This window comes from Schistocerca piceifrons, chromosome 7 (assembly GCF_021461385.2).
Source record: "Schistocerca piceifrons isolate TAMUIC-IGC-003096 chromosome 7, iqSchPice1.1, whole genome shotgun sequence".
Classification (NCBI taxonomy): Eukaryota; Metazoa; Arthropoda; class Insecta; order Orthoptera; family Acrididae; genus Schistocerca; species Schistocerca piceifrons.
This window is the reverse complement of record NC_060144.1, coordinates 86,042,343-86,065,979: the sequence shown is the minus strand read 5'-3', so window position 1 is coordinate 86,065,979 and position 23,637 is coordinate 86,042,343. Positions and strand designations below refer to the sequence as shown.

General features: G+C 44.7%; 1 protein-coding gene across 1 annotated transcript in view; it reads right to left on the bottom strand.

Annotated features, from left to right (window-relative positions):
• LOC124805453 (gonadotropin-releasing hormone receptor-like) overlaps positions 1 to 23,200 on the bottom strand; it is a 605,403-nt gene extending 582,203 nt beyond the window's left edge. The window contains exon 1 of the mRNA XM_047266015.1: positions 22,670 to 23,200. Within this exon, the coding sequence (XP_047121971.1) occupies positions 22,670 to 23,200 (531 nt within the window). The remainder of the gene's footprint in view (positions 1 to 22,669) is intronic.
• Between the last annotated feature and the right edge of the window lie 437 nt (positions 23,201 to 23,637).

Below are 23,637 nucleotides of genomic sequence, written 5' to 3'. Positions count from 1 at the left end.
ATGAAAGCGCCTTTCGTATTTCGTCACCAGTCCGTACTAAGAACATCACATCATCGGCGTATGCATCACATCGAAAGGTCACGGAGCGGAGGCTAAGTCCTTCCAAGCGTCTGCGCCGTCCATGAAGAGGTGGTACGGGGGCAATGGCGAATAACATGGCAGAAAGAGGACAACCATGTCTGACGGACCTGTTGACACGGACGGGGGCGGACAGATAGCCATATACGATAATCCTCGTGACCGCACCATGGATCAAACGAAGCACAACAGATGTCGTCATGCGCGGTGTACCAATGTGTTCCATAACTGCACGCAGGAAACCATGTTCAATGCGATGGAAAGCATGGTAAAAACCCAGTGTAATAAGAGCACCGTGGAGGCGGCCTGTTTGCACGAGCGCTACTACGTCTATATAGGTGCTTAAAGTCGTAAACACATCAGTGTCGCCTCCGAGGTAGGTTTGGTCAGAGTGAATGGCCGCCATTACCGTAGACTTGAGCCTCTGACGGGGGATGCGTGTCAACAGTTTGTAGTCGGTGTTTAGCATTGTTAATGGGCGAAAATCAAGTGGCCGACAGCTTCCTCCGGGTTTGGTCACCGCAATCAAGAGACCCTCAGTGAATTCAGATGGTACTTGAAAATCGGACTTCAGGAGTTCTCTGTACATCCTGACCCACATTGGGCCCAAGAGATCAAAAAGCCTTTTGTAAAATTCAAGAGGGAGTCCGTCAGGGCCTGGCGTTTTGGAAGCAACCGCGCAACACGGCCTCTCGTAGTTCTTCCAAAGTCACCACCGACAAGAGCGTAGTAACATCTTGTGGGTTCCGGGAGACGGGTAGGTCAGATAGGACTTCCCTGACAGTATATGACTGTAAGAACGCTCGGACAATGTCAACTCGCCCTCCATCGTCCGTCCCGACCTCCGTAATCAGCTGCCTCTTGCGTCTTCCTCTATCTTGAGTGATATGGTGGAGGGAAGGTCGTTCTCCACTAACATCATCACTTGTCCTCGCTCGCACCCGCATAGCCGCAAGACGTACGGCGGTGATAGGTAGCCTTGACGTGTTCTGTCGATTGTCGTTCCGCGCGACGGATGTTCCACAGCAAGTTCGTGGAGCGCAGTGTAGTAGAAATCAATAGTCACAGTACACCAGTACGCTCTATCTCGTCCATAGCTGGCTAATGTTTGACACCCCATAACCACCACTGAAGTACGGAACCGTAGGCGGGTAATCAAGGTGGCATTTGCTCCATGTGGACTCAACTTCGTGTCTGCAATTTACCTCATCAAGAAGGGCCACACTTAGGCGCCAGAGACCTCTATTTTGTCGGACGCGTTGGCGGGCGAGGGTGAGAGTACACACATATGCTAGGTGGTCCTTGAACGGTGCCGGCCACATCTCAGCGTCGACAACTGCCGACCGCAGGCCGAGTGTGACGTAGATTATATCCAAACCAGTAAAGTAGGTGTATGCCTTTCGGTCGCCGTGCTGTATCACCCAAGTGTCCAACGGAGCAAACTCCTTTACAAGTGGCTGAAGTTCTGGGCAGGTGGTGTAGTGCGGCTCCTGGCGGATGGTCTGAGTACACAATTGAACTCTCTGCCTACTACCAAGTGGTCGGCATTGCCCTGGAAGAGCAGAGCTACGTCTTCGGCAAAAAAGGTGCGGCGTTCCCTCCTTCTGTCGGTGCCGAAGGAGAATACAGGCTCACCAGGCGAACTTTATCAATCGTGAGTGCGACCTGCCGGCCGTTGTGGCCGAACGCTTCCAGGCGCTTCAGTCTGGAACCGCACCACCGCTACGGTCGAAGGTTCGAAACCTGCCTCGGGCATGGAAGTATGTGATGTCCTTAGGTTATTTGGCTTTCAGTAGTTCTGAGTTCTAGGGACTGATGATCTCAGATGTTAAGTCCCATAGTGCTTAGAGCTATTCGAGCCATTTTTGTTAAACTTCCGCACTTCCGCTTGAGTAACTGAGTTAAGCGTGACACAATACAGTTGTTAGGTAACAAAAAATGGCTATGACCACTATGGGACTTTACAGCTGAGGTCATCAGTCCCCTAGGACTTAGAACTACTTAAACCTAACTAACCTAAGTATATCACACACATCCATGCCCAAGGCAGGATTCGAACCTGTGACCGTAGCAGCAGCGCGGTTCCGGACTGAAGCGCCTAGAACCGCTCGGTCAACTGGCCGGCCTGTTTAACATCTGAATTCAAACCGACGTAGAACGCAAATGGTACTTTTCTGGACATGGGTTCCTATAGAAAGTATGACGTACTCAATCCCCTCTACGTGACCTAGAAGTTTGTAACGGGAAGTTCCGAACACCCTGTAAACGAACTTTTTAGACGCCGCCTACGTGTGCGCTTCGACGCCGACCATTCGCCATCGCCGATTATCGGGCGACTGGTCACGGGCAGGTAATTGCACCATCCAGCTGTCAGCAAGCCCTTGAGCAGACAACGTAATGTGCCGTCACACTATGTTTCACGTCTAACTAGGAAACGCCCTGTAAGAGAGCGATCTCGATTAAACAGCAGAACTCTTCGTATATTACGATTGTATGTAATTTCTGGCCTGTGTTTGTACCAGTAAACAGTTTTCTCAAGACTTTCTTCTCAACATCTCATTAATATGAAATTAACTGTTTTTACACGTGCGATCTCAGGACTGGGAAACGACAGACGGCAATAAGAGGCTGGCAATCGTAACAAAAACGGTATCGCCGCATCATTAGTTTCACAACGAGTGACTGAGCAGTTCTGATCTACATCTACGTACATACTCAGCAAGCCACCGTACAGTGCATGGTGGGGAGTACCATGTACTAGTCATTTGCTGTCCCACTCGCAAATTTACCGAGGGAAAAATAACTACCTATAAGCCTCGGTACGAGCCTACGTCATGTCCTGACATAGGTGGGAGAGGGAAAAAGGGGTTACTGGTCAGTCTGCTCTCCCGAGCGGTACAGAGCAGAAGGCAGAAGGACAATTCACAGTGAAGGCATTTCATTGTTTTCTTCTATCTGAGCCAACACTGGTACAGGCATTTACTAGAAATGCAGGTGGTGACATGCGGTAGGGAACTAGGTGTGAAGACTCATGGACAAACAGGGTTTTGAAATTGTTGTTTATTCCAGACAGGACTAACTAATACACTGGAGGCTAGTTCTAGGGTTAGAAAAAGGATGAATAACACTGTTACAACAGAAGCCAGTGCACAAGTCCCAGAGTGGATCCTAAACACAGTAACAAACACTAGCAGCATCTTAAGGCAACAACTTAGTTGCAAAACAGAACATATTGAATGTGACACTGTTCACTTAGTCCGTATTTGTTATCAACGTTGTTCAGCTGAAAGCTAAACGTAACTGCTTTGCCAAATAAGGCCCCTCGGGCTCCCCGCAGTAGGGACTGCTGGGTCAACAGTTTTTGGCCTTTTCACTCTCTTTCTAACCCTTGTGAGCCTACTGACGTTGCTGTTCTCAGGGCTGGTATCATACTGGCCTTATACGCTAGTACGTGCCTGTTGGCTACAACCTTCTACGGTGGCAACCTACCACACCGTCTAGACGACATACAGGGCTATTACAAATGATTGAAGCGATTTCATAAATTCACTGTAGCTCCATTCATTGACATATGGTCACGACACACTACAGATACGTAGAAAAACTCATAAAGTTTTGTTCGGCTGAAGCCGCACTTCAGGTTTCTGCCGCCAGAGCGCTCAAGAGCGCAATGAGACAAAATGGCGACAGGAGCCGAGAAAGCGTATGTCGTGCTTGAAATGCACTCACATCAGTCAGCCATAACAGTGCAACGACACTTCAGGACGAAGTTCAACAAAGATCCACCAACTGCTAACTCCATTCGGCGATGGTATGCGCAGTTTAAAGCTTCTGGATGCCTCACGGTTTAAAGTTTACGGCCCCTTTTTCTTCTGCGAAAAAAACGTTACAGGACACGTGTATCTGGACATGCTGCAAAATTGGCGCATGCCACAACTGGAGACCGACAGCGCCGGCTTCATCTTTCAACAGGATGGTGCTCCACCGCACTTCCATCATGATGTTCGGCATTTCTTAAACAGGAGATTGGAAAACCGATGGATCGGTCGTGGTGGAGATCATGATCAGCAATTCATGTCATGGCCTCCACGCTCTCCCGACTTAACCCCATGCGATTTCTTTTTGTGGGGTTATGTGAAAGATTCAGTGTTTAAACCTCCTCTACCAAGAAACGTGCCAGAACTGCGAGCTCGCATCAACGATGCTTTCGAACTCATTGATGGGGACATGCTGCGCCGAGTGTGGGAGGAACTTGATTATCGGCTTGATGTCTGCCGAATCACTAAAGGGGCACATATCGAACATTTGTGAATGCCTAAAAAAACTTTTTGAGTTTTTGTATGTGTGTGCAAAGCATTGTGAAAATATCTCAGATAATAAAGTTATTGTAGAGCTGTGAAATCGCTTCAATCATTTGTAATAACCCTGCATGTAGTTAAATGTTAATTCCTTGAAGAGTAACTAGCGCCCTGGGACCGTGTCTGGGGGCGTCTGCATTTTCGCAAGGCTCTCCCCTTACGGTTTACTTCGTGTAACAATATCTCTCCTAGTTTCGTCTGCCCTCAGCATCGTCTCAGCTACCGCGCCTTGGAGCTCCTGTCCTCCTTTCTCACAGTTTCAAGATAACACTACAGTAGCACGGAATAATCAATATATTACATCTTAACTTCTCACATCTTAACTTCTTGGTCCTTACACGAAATGTAAGTCGCCGACAGTAGAGTCGTTCTAAATTAAGCCTCAAATTTCCGTTCCCTTAATTTTCTCAATACTGCCTCGCGAAACCAACCTCGTCATCCCTGCAGGGATTCCCATTTGAACTGACGAAGCATCTCCCGTGGTGATCGAATCTAGCGGTAACAAATCTAGCATCAAGCGTCTGAATTGCTTCGATTTCTTCCTCTAATTCCACCTGGTGTGGATCCCAAACACTCGAGCAGTCCTCAAAAATGGATCACAGTAGTGTTCAGTTCGATGTTTCCTTTTGATATAAGCTACACTTTTCCCAAAATTCTCCCAATAAAAGGCAGTCCACCACTCGCCTTCCTTACTACCGTCCTTAGGTGCTCTTTCCAGAGAGATCGCTATGCAGCGCTATGCCTACACATTTAATCGACACGGCTCTGTCAAGCATCACACTACAAATGCTGTATTCGAAAATTGAGCGATCATTTTTCCTACTCATCTGCATTAACATTTTTTTTTTTTTTTTACGTTTAGTGCAAGGTCGTACTCATAACACAAACTAGAAATTTTGTCTAAGTCTTCTTGTATTCTCCTACAGTGGCTTCACGACGATACCTTTCTGTACACCGCCGCGTTACCAGTAAATCACCAGTAAACAGGGGCAGGTCGATGCTCGCCTTCTCCGTCAGACTATTTACGTATGTATAGAATCAGAGCGGGGGCACGCCTGACTTGTCTTTGAGTGTGATTCACCGTCTAGGACAGCGTAGGAGTCTTCGACGCGCTCACATATTTGATAACCTAATCCGTATGATCGTACCTTCGATAACAGTCTGCGTTGGGTCACTGTGTCAAACAGTTTACGAAAATCTACGAGTAAGAAGTCTACTGTCATTTGTTCTTCATCCATGGTTCGCCGGGTATCATGTGAGAAAAGGGCCAGCTGTTTCTGACGAACGACGCTTTCTAATTCTGTGTTGATTTGTGGAAAACAGCTTTTCAGTTTTAAGGAAATTTACTATATTTGAACTGGGAACATCTTCTTGACAACAGTTATGTCAAAGATACTGAGACGTAATGGTACGGGCTTATTAGATACTTTCTATTACTGAAAAGAGAGAACGACTGAAATTTTCAAGAAAGGGAGGTGTAACGGACTTGTGTAAGAGAATAGAAATGTAGGCTACAGCATTACGCAGGCTTCTGCTCAAGCTTCATATATAATTTCCTTAGTCTATTGAAATGTTAGTTATTAATATCGTGCTAGTTACATACAGTTGCAACATCATCAAGTTATGATAACATAGATCCTGACGTGCATCACGTGGGTGCCGCTAGTCGTCAGAAGAAAAGCGTACAGAATTTTTAAATTACCTCTTAAACTAAAGGTAAAAATCTGACCAGGTGCAAGTAGGCCTGGCGCATTGAGATTTCCGTAGAAACTTAATTATGTCTATAGACAGTTTATCCATTCCGGTAATCGAGGATGGGGACGATTTTTGCCTGTTATCAAGGTTTATGGTTCAAATGGCTCTAAGCAGTATGGGACTTAACATCTGAGGTCATCAGTCCCCTAGACTTAGAACTACTTAAACCTAACTAACCTAAGGACATCATACACATCCATGTCCGAGGCAGGATTCGAACCTGCGACCGTAGCAGCAGCGCGGTCCGGACTGAAGCGCCTAGAACCGCTCGGCCACGTCGGCCGGCTATCAGTAGTTACACTGACAAGACATTGATCGCAGTGATTCCAAGACTTCCGAGAAAGTTTTAATTTCAAGTCTGAAGCCGGAAAATAAATGACAAATGGAATATTGCTTCGTATGATGTAATTTCAAATTAAAAATTTTTTCGTGCTTTTCCTTTTTACTTGTACTGTAAAACCTTTCTTCTTGCCAAATTTCATGATTCTGAGTCAAGGAAACCTAACGCATAAGTTTTAATAAGTGAGTTTGCCAGTATCAAAGTATGTGACGTATATGGCCGTAACTTTTTATTGCAATGACATAGCAGCTAACGTTTTTTATATCACCGAGAGACCGCAGGCTTCTGTATGTGACGTAAGTTTCAGCTTGATACGTCTAACCGTTCCGGAGAAAAAAGGGACGTAATAGACGGACGGACAGACACACAGTCCGATAAAATAGACAGATTTTATGTCTTGTGATATAACTACAAATTAAGGATTTTTCGTTGGCGTCTACAGTGAAACTTTGCTTGTTGCCAAATATCATGATTCTGCATCAAGGGACCGTATGCTATGGGTTTTGATGAAAGAGTTTCTATCAAAACATGTTACATAAATGGTCGTATCTAGTTATTTCATTTACTTAAAAGTTAACGTTTACTATACCGCCAAGAGTTCATAGCTATTACTTTTCAAATTCAAATTTGTGTGAAATCTTATGGGACTTAACTGCTAAGGTCATCAGTCCCAAAGCTTACACACTACTTAACCTAAATTATCCTAAGGACAAACACACACAGCCATGCCCGAGGGAGGACTCGAACCTCCGCCGGAACCAGCCGCACAGTCCATGACTGCAGCGCCCGAGACCGTTCGGCTATTCCCGCGCGGCATAGCTATTACTGTGTGACATAAATTTCAGCTTGATGCGTCCCCCGTTCATGAGAAAAAGGGGATTTAACAGACTGAGGAACAGACATAGTCCGAAAAGGGATGACAAAATCATTTTTTCCGTTTGATGTAATTACAAATTTCGAATTTTCAGATTTTTCTTTTTCTTTTCTTCATCGTGAAACCTTACTTCGTGGCAAATTTCATGATTGTAGGTCTCGTAGGTTTAGTGAGTGAGTTTGGGAGTATAGAAATCTTTTGATTGCATTGAATAAGAAGCTTCGGCGTTTTTGTATCGTCAAGAGACCGTAGACCACAATATGTGACATAAATTTCCACTAGATGCTTCCATCCGTTCCTGAGACAGACAGACAGACAGACAGATGGACGACAAAGTCACCCTGTAAGGGTTCCGCTTTCACATATTGAGCTACGGAACCCTGATGAGCCTAGATGTGGAAAGTGTTACTTCGGGAGTTCGATTTTGTTCGGATTTTTCCACTTCGTGCTGTACCAGATTTTCAGCTTGGTGACCACTGCATTGCAATTCCGTCAGCTTGCTTATTCATCTTGTCACTTTTGTCCCTTCACTAATTTTATTAAACCACACAATAAATCTCATAAACGCGTGTTTCAGTCATTTTGTTCCAGAACTGCAGGTGATGTTCCTCTGGATCGAAAGTTGAAAATACAAGCAGAATATTGCCTTTCAGTTCAAAATAACGTAATATTAAGCGCGATAAACTTTTCTTTAAGACTAAATTTAGTAACTACGCACGCTATACGACTAGTTAAAACCTTAAATCACTCAGACCTCGTCGCATTTTAATGTTATCACAATTCTTTGCTTCATGCAAAAGTTAACAAATAACGCAGTCACATTTCTTAAATTCAGACGACAGCTTTTAAGGAGGGCTACAACACAGACAGGTGAAATTATGTTCGAACAAACACTTTGCTTAACCATTCCCCTCTTCACCAGCACGATGAGCGACGCAAGCAAACTGTCTGCGACCACGTATCAACACGATACGATCAGTGCTACCACGAGAAAACGGAAAGAAAAACTAGAGAAGAAAAAACCGCCCTGTGCTTATTCCTGCAACGCGAATCGTGCATGTAAGTTTTCATCACACAAAATGGTCTCCGCAGCCCAATGCAACCACCTTTCCAAGGATCAGATGCAGTGATTAAACGTTTTAAGTCGGTGTAAATGGCTCGATAAGCACGATCTTCATCTGCGCACTGGCGGCTGAATTTACCGCAACTGACACTAAAGGGCACGAGCAGGAAGAAGCTTACAGCAAAATGCCGACCACACATAATACCATAAAAACATGGGAACGTGCTCACCCCATAACCAGTACCTGCAATGAACAGGCATTTAGTGACATGGTAAAGGTAGAGAAAGAGACTCACGTATCGGTGACTGTTGGGAAGGGAAGCGAGGGTGCGTGGTGACCAAATTTTCATCAAGCAGTTTTTCATACTCCATAATATGTAAAGCTGTCTATTGCGAAGTATACTTTAGGAAAATAGTACTATAGCACTGGTACCGAATCACTCAGAAATTAGTAACGTATTTACGTACAGTGTGGTTGACACAGTGCATTGCTATTACTTCCTGAAACACTACTGGCCATTAAAATTGCTACACCAAGAAGAAATGAAGACGATAAACGGGTATTCATTGGACAAATATATTATACTAGAACTGACATGTGATTACATTTTCAAGCAATTTGGGTGCGTAGATCCCGAGAAATCAGTACCCAGACCAACCACCTCTGGCCGTAGTAACGGCCTTGATACGCCTGGCCATTGAGTCAAACAGAGCTTGGGTGGCGTGTGCAGCTTCAACACGATACCACAGTTCATCAAGAGCAGTGATTGGCGTAAGTGACGAGCCAGTTGCTCGGCAACCATTGACCACACGTTTCCAATTGGTGAGAGGTCTGGAGAATGTGCTGGCCAGGGCAGCAGTCGAACATTTTCTGTATCCAGAAAGGCCCTGCAACATGCGGTCGTGCATTATCCTGCTGAAATGTAGGGTTTCGCAGGGATCGAATGAAGGGTAGAGCCACGGGTCGTAACACTTCCAAAATGTAACGTCCACTGTTCAAAGCGCCGTCAATGCGAACGAGAAGTGACCGAGACGTGTAACCAGTGCCACCCCATACCATCACGCGGGGTGAAACGGCAGTATGGCGAAGACAAATACACGCTTCCGATGTGCGTTCACCGCGATGTCGGCAAACACGGATGCGACCATCATGATACTGTAAACAGAACCTGGATTCATCCGAAAAAATTACGTTTTGCCATTCGTGCACCCAGGTTCGTCGTTGAGTACACCATCGCAGGCGCTCCTGTCTGAGATGCAGCGTCAAAGGTAACCGCAGCCATGGTCTCCGAGCTGATAGTCCATGCTGCTGCAAACGTCGTTTAACTGTTCGTGCAGATGGTTGTTGTCTTTCAAACGTCCCCATCTGTTGACTCAGGGATCGAGACGTGGCTGCAGATCCGTTACAGCCATGCGGATAAGATGCCTGCCATCTCGACTGCTAGTGATACGAGGCCGTTGGGATCCAGCACGGCGTTCCGTATTACCCTCCTGAACCCACCGATTCCATAGTCTGCTAACAGTCATTGGATCTCGACCAACACGAGCAGCAATGTCGCGATACGATAAACCGCAATCTCGATAGGCTACAATCCGACCTTTATCAAAGTCGGAAACGTGATGGTACGCATTTATTCTCCTTACACGAGGCATCACAACAGCGTTTCACCATGCAACGCCGTTCAAGTACTGTTCGTGTATGAGAAATTGGTTGCAAACGTTCCTCACGTCAGCACGTTGTAGGTGTCGCTGCCGGCTCCAACCTTGTGTGAATGCTCTGAAAAGCTAATGATTTGCATATCACAGCAGCTTCTTCCTGTCGGTTAAATTTCACATCTGTAGCACGCCATGTTCGTGGTGTACCAATTTTAATGGCCAGTAGTGTAGGATATGCTCAGCGGAGATTGCTTAAAAAAACGTGCAAACTACCGTAGAATATCGCACAGTTGTGTGGCAACCATACCAAATAGGATGAATAGGGGATATTGAACGTATACGAATAGGGGCAGCACGAATATTGGTAGGATAGTTGAGCCAAGGTAGAATGTTACGGCAATACTATAAACTTGAATTGTCAGACGATTTAGGACAGATATCAACTATTCCGCGAAAGTCTGCGAACAACATTTCAAAAACCAGTATTGAGAAATTTAGAATACCACAGCCAAGTACAAAAGCACGAAGTGTAGGCAGTTTCTTTTGCAAAACTGTTACATCTTCTAAGATTTCTGCCAATAAAACGTAGTCTTCGGTTCGCATTCTCCACATCGTTTTCTGTGTGATGGTTCCACTTTAAGTCGCTCGAAACTTCAATCCGAAGGTATTTTGTTGAATCGAGAACGTTTAAATTTGTGTGATTTATTTAACGTGTCCTTTTTAGTAGTGTTCCGGAGCACCTCGCATTTTTTTGTTGAGAGTACATTACCCCTTGACACAACGTACAGATGCACATAATATAGATGCATATGCGAATGCTCACAATTTTTAATGATTCACGGCGGGTGTTCACAATGACTCTTGATGTATAGCCGGTATGACTCAGTTACTCTGACAAAGTGACGATAACGCTGTCGAATTTAGTCGCTGAATAAACTGCTCATACTGCAGCTTCTCAGAAGTCGTGACTTCCTTTGCCTAATTACTGTGGTGTAGTGCCAAATAATGAAACACCTGGAAATAACAACACAGAATATGCGTTCACTACGAGAGAATTCGCCCGAACGAAATGTATCGTGCGTGAATCAGATACGGTCCCCGGATCTGGCCATCACATGAAAGCACTTTGCGAGTCTCCAATCGCGAGAGCGTAGCATTGATTTGTATTTCTGTTTCGTTGCTATTGTAAATAGATGGTGTTCATTTACTGTGCCATTATACTGCTATCGGAACTGTAGTTAGGATATTATTCAGTAAAAGAGAAAAACGTAATATATGATTTGAAGGAAAAATATGTGTCATGAGACGCAGAACAGTAATTTTTTAAGTTGTAATGTAGACACTCGTTTCCATGCAGAGTGTGAAGACGTTCGATGTAATTCATTTAACCAGCAAGTTCTAAGGACTGAGTTGATAATCGATGTAGATCCCTAAAAACATGTGCTAATTCTAATCTGCTGAATTAACTAAATAAATTTGGAAATTTCAATCTATAAAAGGGCAGTTCAAAAGAAAAGTCGCGGACCTCAGGATAAACGTTATCTCCCTTTTTCGAGTGCTGTGGGGGTATGTGTTAGTGCTGCACGAGGCTGCTGGTCTCAGCTCAAATCGGCAAAATTTGAAAATATTAATCCTGAAATTGTTTTAAGGCAGGGCAAAAGATGGATATAAATACAAACGCAGACATTACATGAGAACACAGCTGTAAAATTCAACTGCTCTTTATAATGGGGGTAAATTCTCGAAACGCATCGTGATACGCTTGGAGAAGAAAGGGAACTGACACAGTACCATATTATTTAAGCCATTACTGAAACAGTCGAAAGCTTTCGCAAAAACTCGATAATGAAGAATGAAAATGCAATATTTTATAGCAAACGTCTTAAATTCCATGTTGATGCATAAAGGAACTGAACAAGAAATAGTTTTTAATGAATATGTTCCGGATCATATGGTCAAAGCAGCTTCGTAACATCGTTGAAGGGATCGGCGGAAGACTGGAAATGAGCGCTTGGCGCCATTGGCTGGGAGGCCCCTTACGGGGCAGGTCCGGCCACATTGGTGCAGGTCTTATTACATTCGACGCCACATTGGGCGACCTGCGCCGGATTGGGATGAAATGATGATGAAGACAACACAACACCCAATCCCTGAGCGGAGAAAATCCCCGACCAAGCCGGGAATCGAACCAGGGCCCCTTAAGACGGCAGTCCGTCACACTGGCCGTTCAGCTATCAGGGCGGCCGGTGGAAGACAATTGTAACGGTCCAACTATATCAGTGTACATATCCTGGTCGGAGGAGTCATAACGGGGCTGAAGGCAACATAGCAATAAACCGGACAGCATTGAATGCACAGAAACGGGGCTGAGCTAAAAGATTCTCTAAAAACTTGTCAAACGCAGTCTTAGCATTGTAACCATTATTGACCGACTTAACACACACATCAAAAAATGTTTTGCATCACCTCAGTTCCGAGAGTTCCGGAACCTGTACATAAAATTGGAATAGAGACCAACATAAACATCATTTCCGCCCTTTTTATTGCTCATGAAAACCACACATTGCATGCTGTACCACCATACAGCGAGGCCTTCAGAGGTGGTGGTCCAAATTGCTGTACACACCGGTTAATCTAATACCCAGTAGCACGTCCTCTTGCATTAATGCATGCTTGTATTCATCGTGGCATGCTACCACAAGTTCATCAAGGCACTGTTGGTCCAGATGTCCCACTCCTCAGCGGCGATTCGGCATAGATCCCTCAGAGCGGTTGGTGGGTCACGTCGTCCATATACAGCCCTTTTCAATCTATCCCAGGCATGTTTGATAGGGTTCATGGCTGGAGACATTCTGGCCACTCTGAAGGATGTCCTTCACAGGATGTGTACGATGAGGGCACGAATTGTCGTCCATGAAGACGAATTTCTCGCCAAGCTGCCGCCGATGGAGTTGCACTATCGGTCGGAGAATGGCATTCACGTATCGTACAGCCGTTACGGAGTCTTCCATGACCACCAGCGGCATACGTCGGCCCCACATAACGCCACCCCAAAGCAGCAGGCAACCTCCGCCTTGCTGCACTCGCTGGACAGGGTGTCTAAGGCCTTCACCCTGACCAGGTTGTCTACAAACACATCTCCGATGATTGTCTGGTTGAATGCATATGCGACACACATCGATGAAGAGAACGTGATGCCAGTTCTGAGCGGTCCATTTGGTATGTTGTTGGGCACATCTGTACCCCGCTGTATGGTGTCATGGTTGCAAAAATGGACCTCGCCGAAGACGTCGGGAGTGAAGTTGCGCATCATGCAGCCTATTGCGCACAGTTTGACTCGTAATACGATATCCTGTGTCTGCACGAAAAGCATTATTCTACATGGTGGCGTTGCTGTCAGGGTTTCCCTGAGTCATAATCCGTGGGTAGCGATCATCCATTGCACTAGTAGCCCGTGGGCGGCCTGAGTGAGGCATGTCATCGACTGTTCCTGTCTCCCTGTATCTCCTCCACGTCCGAACAACATCGCTTTGGTTCACTCCGAGATGACTGGAGCCCTTCCTGGCACAAAGTAACAATGCGGACGCAACCGAACAGAAGCTAAACGATGTCAAAGTTAGCGTAAGGAGGGCTATGCGTGAGGCGTTCAGTGAATTTGAAAGTAAAATTCTATGTACCGACTTGACAGAAAATCCTAGGAAGTTCTGGTCTTACGTTAAATCAGTAAATGGATGAAACAGCATATCCAGACACTCTGGGATGATAATGGCATTCAAACAGAGGATGACACGCGTAAAGCTGAAATACTAAACACCTTTGTCCAAAGTTGTTTCACAGAAGAAGACCGCACTGCAGTTCCTTCTCTAAATCCTCGCACGAACGAAAAAATGTCTGACATCGAAATAAGTGTCCAAGGAATAGAAAAGCAACTGAAATCACTCAACAGAGGAAAGTGCACTGGACCTGACGGGATACCAATTCGATTCGATTGTACACAGAGTACGCGAAAGAACTTCCCCCTCCCCCCCCCCCCCCCCCCCCCCCCCCCCCCGTAAAAGCCATGTACCGCAAGTCTCTAAAGGAACACAAGGTTCCAAATGATTGGAAAAGAGCACAGGTAGTTCCAGTTTTCAAGAAGGGTCGTCGAGCAGATGCGCAAAACTATAGGCCTATATCTCTGACATCGATCTGTTGTAGAATTTTATAATATTTTTTTTGCTCGTGTATCATGTCATTTCTGGAAACCCAGAATCTACTCTGTAGGAATCAACATGGATTCCGGAAACATCTATCGTGTGAGACACAACTCGCTTTATTTGTTCATAAGACCCAGAAAGTATTAGATACAGGCTCCCAGGTAGATGCCATTTTCCTTGACTTCTGGAAGACGTTCGATACAGTTTCGCACTGTCACCTGATAAACAAAGTAAGAGCCTACGGAATATCAGACCAACCGTGTGGCTGGATTGAAGAGTTTTTAGCAAACAGAACACAGCATGTTGTTCTCAATGGAGAGACGTCTACAGACGTTAAAGTCACCTCTGGCGTGCCACAGGGGAGTGTTATGAGACCATTGCTTTTCACAATATATGTAAATGACTCAGTAGATAGTGTCGGAACTTCCATGAGGCTTTTCGCGGATGATGCTGTAGTATACAGAGAAGTTGCAGCATTAGAAAATTGCAGCGAAATGCAGGAAGATATGCAGCGGATAGGCACTTGGTGCAGGGAGTGGCAACTGATCCTTAGCATAGACATATTTAATGTATTGCGAATACATAGAAAGAAGGATCCTTTATTGTATGATTATATGATAGCAGAACAAACAATGGTAGCAGTTATTTCTGTAAAATATCTGGGAGTATGCGTACGGAACGATTTGAAGTGGAATGATCATATAAAATTAATTGTTGGTAAGGCGGGTTTAGTGACAGTCAAAGGGACTGTGTCTGTGATATAATATGCACTGTCAACGTCTATCTTCAGGATTTCTGGGAACTGGGGTGACCCAAATCTTTTTTGATGTGTGTATTTTTGTTGCGTCTGCCGATTATAATTGATTGAATTTGATCTCTGTTGAAACTGGCATATGGAAGGACAGTTAAGATCACGAGGAACATTGAAAGGGACTGTGTCTGTGATATAATATGCACTGTCAACGTCTATCTTCAGGATTTCTGGGAACTGGGGTGACCCAAATCTTTTTTGATGTGTGTATTTTTGTTGCGTCTGCCGATTATAATTGATTGAATTTGATCTCTGTTGAAACTGGCATATGGAAGGACAGTTAAGATCACGAGGAACATTGATTGTAACTGTGGGTTCAGAATGTAAGTAAGACTTGTTTGGTCTCCGATTCACAGTCTTTTCTTTTGCGTGACGAGAGGATTGATACGTGTATTAGGGAGAGTTGTTTGTTCCTTGGAGCTATTATATGCCCAGAGCTATGTAATTTTGTCTAATGTAGAAAGTCTATGAGAACACGCAATCAGATGCAAACTTATGGCCTCAGTAAGACTTAACGTACGGAACCTGCTGCTTTAATCAGGGTTTTTTATGCGTCTTCTCATGGACGCTTCACCCGAGCCAGATTAGTGGAACTGGTATTGCAGAGAATCTGACCGGTCTGAAACTGCAGGCTGGACTTCTGTCAGTTCAACCCAACCATTCAGGCTTTAGGTAAGAGAACCACCACAAAGCGCTAACCTTCAGCTCACGGTATTTGTTGTGTTTCTGAATAGACCGTATGCAGATGAAAAGGTGTTCCATACGACTGGTAGAAAGAATGTCTACTATTTGAACTGTTTGTCTTATTTTATTAATGTTCATGTCATTCAGTTTGTCGGTATTGTAACATGCAATAACTTAATATCTTAACTACCAGTCACATCAACTGACGGGACGAGAACATTTCGGTTTCTCCCTTTGTATATACGAAATCACAAATATTGATGATTCAGTTGGTCTGCATTGTGTTGGCGAGGGGCCTGAATTTTCTAAAACAGCTGTTTGCTGTATGAAATCAAGCTGCTGGAGAGCGGCAACTGTTCGTTCAGTTTACACACAGACGAAGTTTTGCGTGAACTGGAGCAAGAATTTGTTTACGATGACAGTGTGGATGCACTACGGACGATTTAGATTAATGTCCCGACGTTATGAAAAAGAATTGCGTCAATCTTCAAGTGAGTATTTCTCGTTTTTATTTCGTAAATCGTTCGTTGAAAAGTTGCTTTTTTCCCGATGTTTCTTCATTTTGTCAACCATGATACATTTTTTTAATTTGTTGTAGGCAAATAGGAAGGACTGCAGGAAGAGACACATCATACCAGTGTAGTGAAAGCAAAATAGTCATGGGCAAAAAGACGTGTAAACATAAAAATTATACTATATGAAAAAAGGTGTAACAGTTTATAATTTTCAATAAGCTACCACAAGAACTCAAAAATCTTAGCAGTAGCCCAAACTCTTTTAATTCTAAACTGAAGAGTTTCCTCATGGCTCACTCCTTCTATTCTGTCGAGGAGCTCCTGGAAGAGCTAAAAAATTAAGCAAATTCCAGTGTTACATTGTTGATTTTCTTCATTGAAACTTACGACTTGTCACCTAAATATGTTTTTTTTATATTTCATTTTATCTGTTTCTAATATCGTGTTATAATTTCATGTATTGACTCGTTCCATGACCATGGAGACTTCTCCTTAATTTGGTCCCACGGAACAATAAATAAATAAATAAAAAATAATAAATTGCGGTTATAGGTTCAAAGTTTTCAATTACTGAAAGTAGTAAAGTCAACTAGAAAGGTAAATGGAAACTATTTTGGCTTTGGTAAAATTTATTCTGTTTGCAAAACCAAACATTTGTTAAAAATACTAGGCTATTCGGAAAGTAAGGAACGATCGGTCGCAAAATGGAAACCACAGTGAAAAATCAAACCTGTTTTATTTGCAACTGTTAGCTGCACCTTCCAGCTTCTTCTCTACATAGCCGCTTCTCTGACGTAGATACCTCTCAGAATGTCGTACCTGCTTTCCAGTACCCTCGTCACAGAAGGCATCCTCCTGTGCTTTCTGCCAGTTCTCTGCACTGGTCTGCAGCTGTTTGCCTGTACCAAAATGTTGTCTTCACAGCCAGCGGTTCATTTGAGCGGAGATGAAAATCAGAGGGAGCCAAGTCCGGGCTGTATGATGCACTTCCCATCGCAAAAGCTGCAGCAGCTTCCTCATTGCCCCTGCATTGTGCGGCGGAGAACATACATGAAGAGGAAACTGCATGACCGGTAACGCGAAATCAGGCAAAATCTCTGGGCAGGCACTCATACTTGGCGGGAAACATTATTTTGTAGGAGTTTCTACGCGCGCCTGTGCCATCAGAACTGTAAAGAGCGACTTCACGCTAGCTAGAGACGCCGTGCAACACATCTGTGTAAAGCTTCATCGGATTTTCACTCTTTCTTCCAATTCGCGATCGATCGTTCCTTATTTTCGGAATAGCCCCCTTGTAAGAAAATAAAACCAAACATTCAGATAAGATGGAAATGTGTAATCGAGGAGAAGAAGTTTCAGGCTTTGACAGAAGGTTAGTATGAAAAATTTTGAGTAGTGGGGTTAATAAGACATAATGACAAATCATTCCAAGAAACAAGGTTTACGTGGCTGGTAGTCAAAGTGTTTAAATAACTTTCTCGTGAGTTAACACTTTCTTCCGCTAGCCCCTGAGAAATGCATTGAACGAATTCAGGGCAATACTTGGACGTAGTGCTAAAATTAACACCGTGAATACACTCTGAAATGACAAAATCATGGGACAGCGATATGCACATGTAAGAGGGCGGGAGTTATGCATATACAAGGTGTGAAAGGGCGGTGCGTTGGTGCAGCTGTCATTTGTACTCAGGTGATTCATGTGAAGAGATTTCCGGCGTGATTGTTGTAGCACGATGGGAATTAATCGACTTTGAACCCGGAATGGTAGTTGGAGCTAGACGTATGGGACATTCCAGTTCATAAATCGTTAGGGAATTGAGTATTCCGAGACCCGCGGTGGCAAGAACTCCACATTTTAGGCATTACGTCTCACCACGGACAAAGCACTGGCCGATGGCCTTCACTTAACTCCCAAGAGCAGTGGCGCTTGCCTGGAGTTATCGGTGCTAACAGACAAGCAACACTGTGTGAAACAACCGCAGAAATCAATGTGGGACGTACGACGAGCGTATCTGTTAGGACAGAGTGTTGAAATCTGGCATTATCGGACTATGGTAGCAGAGGACCAAAGGGAGTGTTCTGTAGACAGCAAGACATCGCTTGCAGCACATCTCCTGGGCTCGATGGCATATCGATTGGACCCTAGACAACTGGAAAACCGCGACCTGGTCCGGAATTCAATTGAAAACACCTGATGGTAGGTTTCGAGTGTGGCGCAGACCGTACGCAACAGAGGACCCAAACTGTCAACAAGATACTCCGCACGCTGGTGGTTGTTTCATAATGGCATGGGCTGTGTTTACATGGAATGGACGGGATCCTCTGGTCCAGCTGAACCGAACATTGAATGGCCACGTTTAAGGGGAGGTTTACGTTTTTGTTTTTTCGTTTTTTTGATCAAAAAATCGATTTGTTTTAAATTGTATTTTTGGATCCATAAAAGTGTGTAGAATCCACCCCTGAAACGGTTTTTCCGAATACGGAACTGAAAAAAATGCACATGCCTGAAATCGGCCTTTTTCACGCTCCAGTTTTTTTTCTTTCGGAGGACGAGTTATTGTACCGGTGCTTGGGAGGAAACTCACAATATTCAAATGAAAGTTTGAACGGGTATGTTTGGAGGTTAGCTCCCAAGCGTATGCATTCTGGTGCGAAGACTGTGGAGATTGCAACTTTCCTGGCAGTGAGCAGCTTCAACGACAGGTACTGAGTAATTCTGAAGACCATGACAACGATGGACGTCACCCTGGGACTCTATTCGACGCAGCTCGCCAAGCATGCGGACGACCACCGGATTCAAGCGGCCGAAAACCGTTTGTCATCGGTCGTACGAGCGGCTCTGGAGCAGTGCAGGATGGCCCAGATCGAGCAGAACGCCCTGTGTGCGGAAGAGGAAGGACTAGTTTATGGACCCGGAATAGCAGATTGAACGTAAGTTGTATAATATTGCATTTATATGTAGTCAAAACCTCAAAAGCTTTTTTCTCTAAACGACTTTTTTTTATCGCGCGGTATGGTAACTTCAAATCTACTGAACCGATTGGCATGATTCTTTGTTTCCGACGAAGCTAACTAAATTGTCTAGTAGTAGTACCACATTTATTCCGATCCATCAACTGTAATTTTTTTTACTTGGCCGACGAAGTCGAAAAATCGATGAAAAAACCCTATTCTTTTTCAAATGGCTGCAATTTTTTATTTCCTATTGTCCAAATAACTTAAGCGAGGTACAACTCCTAAACAATCTTACATACCTCAATACGTCAATTCAACTTTGATTTCAGACGAGCCGGCTGACCTGTAACATACCGCGCGTGGAGGTCTACATCGAAATTTTGTTTCGTTCCGACGGCACTTCCGCCTTTGCTCTTCGACATTTCTGGTCGAAAAAATCCAGTTTGTAGAGGAAATATCAATAAACATTTTGTCCAGATTTGACATTGATATCTATAACATATCACGAGAGAAAAAATCTCAAAGAATAAGCTTTTTTCGGGCCAAAGATAGTAAACCTCCCCTTAAGGGAGGTTGGGCGTCTAACGGGCCGACTTGGAGCAGGAGAGGCACCACTGGACATTTGAATTTCCACTGTCTATACAATTTTCTTCAAATAAATTCATAAAACTTTGCCAGCATGACCAGAACGGATTTAGAATTCATACTCACAGCAGTGGAAGTTCAAAAAGTAACAACATAATTTTTTTTTAGCATGTGAAATTTCATCATTTTTTCACTTACTATTGGATGCAGTTGTTGCTATAGGTACACTTTTCTTCATAAGTAAGAGAGATTCTTCGATGAATTTTGAACAGCATACAAACCATACTTACAGGTGTATCAAACTCTAGAATTTTCCAAATCTACTAAAAACTGTGGTAAAAATTGAGATAATTAACTATAAAATTTGAGTTTTTTTCTAAACATGAAATTTAAAATGTAACAGCTCATTCAGTTTTTCATAAATTAAATAACTTCTGGAGTTTCATACACCCTTCAGTATGGTTGTGCAAAATTCATCGAAGAATCTCTCTTACTTATGAAGGAAAGCAACAAATGCAACCAATAGTAAGTGAAAAAAAATGATGAAATTTCACATGTCAAAAAATTTATTTTGTTACTTTTTTAACTTCCACTGCTATGACTATGAATCCTGAATCCTTTCTGGTCATGATGGCAAAGTTTCATGAATTTACTTGTAAAAGTATAGACAGTGTAAATTCAAATGTCCTGTGGTGCCTCTCCTGCTCCAAGTCGGTCTGTATGACGTCCTACCCCCCTTACGTTCAGCTAAATGGAGACGAAACAGCTACGGAACTCTTATGCATGATAATGCGTCATGTGACCTGGGGAAAAATGTTCACGATTGGTCTGAAGAACATTCTGGACAGTCCGAGCGAATGATTTGACCACCCAGATCGCCCGACACAAATCCTACCAAAGATTTGTTGGACATATCTGAGAGCACAGTTCGTGAACAAAATCCTGCACTGGAAACACTTCCGCGGCTCTGGGCGGCTATAGAGGCAACATCACTCAGTACTTGTGCAGCGGATATCGACCGACTGCTGAGCCCATGCCACGTCGAGTGTCTGCACTACAACGTGAAAGTGGCATTGATAAGATTGTTCTAAATTAATTATTCAGCAAACCTGCATCTGACTGCGTCTGTGAACTTGTTTCTTGCACTCCTCCATTTTGACAGAAATGCAACATGTATTGGACTCAGCAATAAAATTTAAGAGAATAATGCCGTTTGTGCAATGGCATTAAGATGGTACTGGAAAATTAACTTTTGGCCCTGATGTTTACTTGGATCTTTCATTGGTAGCTAACTTCATTCTAATACTCATTTTCATATTCAATTTAAGCAAAGGATTTGGATTATGATTCAGGCTGCTAGAAACACAATGTTGATCTCAATATATACATTGTTAAAATTTTAATTCATACACAAAACCTACCGTAAACACTTACTGTGTCAAACCTTGGACATACAAATCCTAACTCTGAATGTTATCTAACAAAAACAATTTGAAATCATTATACAGGGTGTTACAAAAAGGTGCGGCCAAACTTTCAGGAAACATTCGTCACACACAAAGAAAGAAAATATGTTATGTGGACATGTGTCCGGAAACGCTTACTTTCTATGTTAGAGCCCATTTTATTACTTCTCTTCAAATCACATTAATCATGGAATGGAAACACACAGCAACAGAACGTACCAGCGTGACTTCAAACACTTTGTTTCAGGAAATGTTCAAAATGTCCTCCGTTAGCGAGGATACATGCATCCACCCTCCGTCGCACGGAATCCCTGATGCGCTGATGCAGCCCTGGAGAATGGCGTATTGTATCACAGCCGTGCACAGTACGAGCACGAAGAGTCTCTACATTTGGTACCGGCGTTGCATAGACAAGAGCTTTCAAATGCCCCCATAAACGAAAGTCACGAGGGTTGAGGTCAGGAGAGCGTGGAGGCCATGGAATTGGTCCGCCTCTACCAATCCATCGGTCACCGAATCTGTTGTTGAGAAGCGTACGAACACTTCGACTGAAATGTGCAGGAGCTCCATCGTGCATGAACCACATGTTGTGTCGTACTTGTAAAGGCACATGTTCTAGCAGCACAGGTAGAGTATCCCGTATGAAATCATGATAACGTGCTCCATTGAGCGTAGGTGGAAGAACATGGGGCCCAATCAAGACATCACCAACAATGCCTGCCCAAACGTTCACAAATGTCAACACAAGCACCGAAGTCAACATTATCTTCCTTCAATTGGGCCAACTGGCGGTGAATCGAGGAAGTACAGTACATACTGACGTAACTAAAATGATCTCTGACATGGAAATTAAGCGTTTCCGGACACATGCCCACATAACATCTTTTATTTATTTATGTGTGAGGGATGTTTCCTGAAAGTTTGGCCGTACCTTTTTGCAACACTCTGTACATCTTCTCTCATTTACGTGCTAAGGTTTAGTCTGGGGCAGTAAGCGCGGCCTACCTTACAGCTGTCACCACACGTCTGCTTCCTCCGGGCACCTAGCTGCGACTTCCCGGATTTTTACTGCACGCGCCCGGCTCTCTTAACCACCAAAGAACTTCCTACTCGAAGATATTATACCCGTTCAACCTTGCGGTTGGCAACTACCGACTATTTTCTGGAGCTACCCTGATCAGACCTTAGCCCATACATTTCAAGCGAGCAATACATGGTCCGACGAGACATTAGCAGGTACCCCATAACTTTTGTAACCACACTGTATGTACCGGAGGAGCAGTGTCGGTGGTCTAGAGAGCGGGCGTACAGCTGCTAGCGGTCGGCGACCTACCTGTGGGATGCTGAGCAGCATGCTGAGGACCCAGACAAAGGCGATGAGGCGGCTGAGCCGCTTGGCGGTGCCGAGCGCGCGCATGGGGTAGCGCACGGCGACGAAGCGGTCGATGCCGATGAGCACCAGGATGAAGGTGGACAGGTAGAGGCTGAACACCTGCGCGAACTTGAAGAGCTTGCAGGCGGCGTTGCCGGCCAGCCACTGCACGGCGTAGCTCCAGGCGGCCTCGCCCGCGATGCAGAAGACCGTCACCAGCAGGTCGGCGGCCGACAGGTGCAGGATGAGCGCGTACACCGCCGAGGGCTGGCGCGTCGGCCGCCGCCGGATGCTAGCGATGGTGGCCGCGTTGCCTAGCAACGAGAGCACCGCCAGCGCCAGCAGCACGGCCGCGCGCACCGTCGACGACCGCGTCAGCGTGGGCGCCGGCTCGCACGTCCAGTTGCCGCTCGCCGCCGCCGCCGCCGCCGCCGCCACGGCCGTCGCCCCCGTCGCGTTGGCCAGGTCGCAGCCGCCGTCGCACAACGCCATCGTCACACGCTCGACTCCTTTCCGAACTTCACTTCCACCGCGTGAAATCCCCTAACGACGCACTGGTTTCGCTTATAATCTGTATTTCGTAAAACTTCCCTCGGTCCACTGTACTTTCGTCCAACGGCCACTGAAGATTCCTGATACCCTTCTGTTCCTTACTAAACACATACAGTTGTACTGCCGAGCCAAAGTCGTTTCTTTTTTCCTATCTCTAATCGTTGCGAAAGCGTTTGTTTGCATCAGATTCCTCTCATCTCCTAACCAAGGTTACGGCATCGGTCGCTGCTGCCTTGTTTCTCTTAGGAAACTGAACGTACAAACGCTGCAGTTTTGTAGGTGACCACGGCGTCTAATGTTGCTCTCTGTTGTCTATATTTCCCATCGTGATAAACTGCAGACAAATAATAAATGGTTACTTTATTTAGTACCTGCAA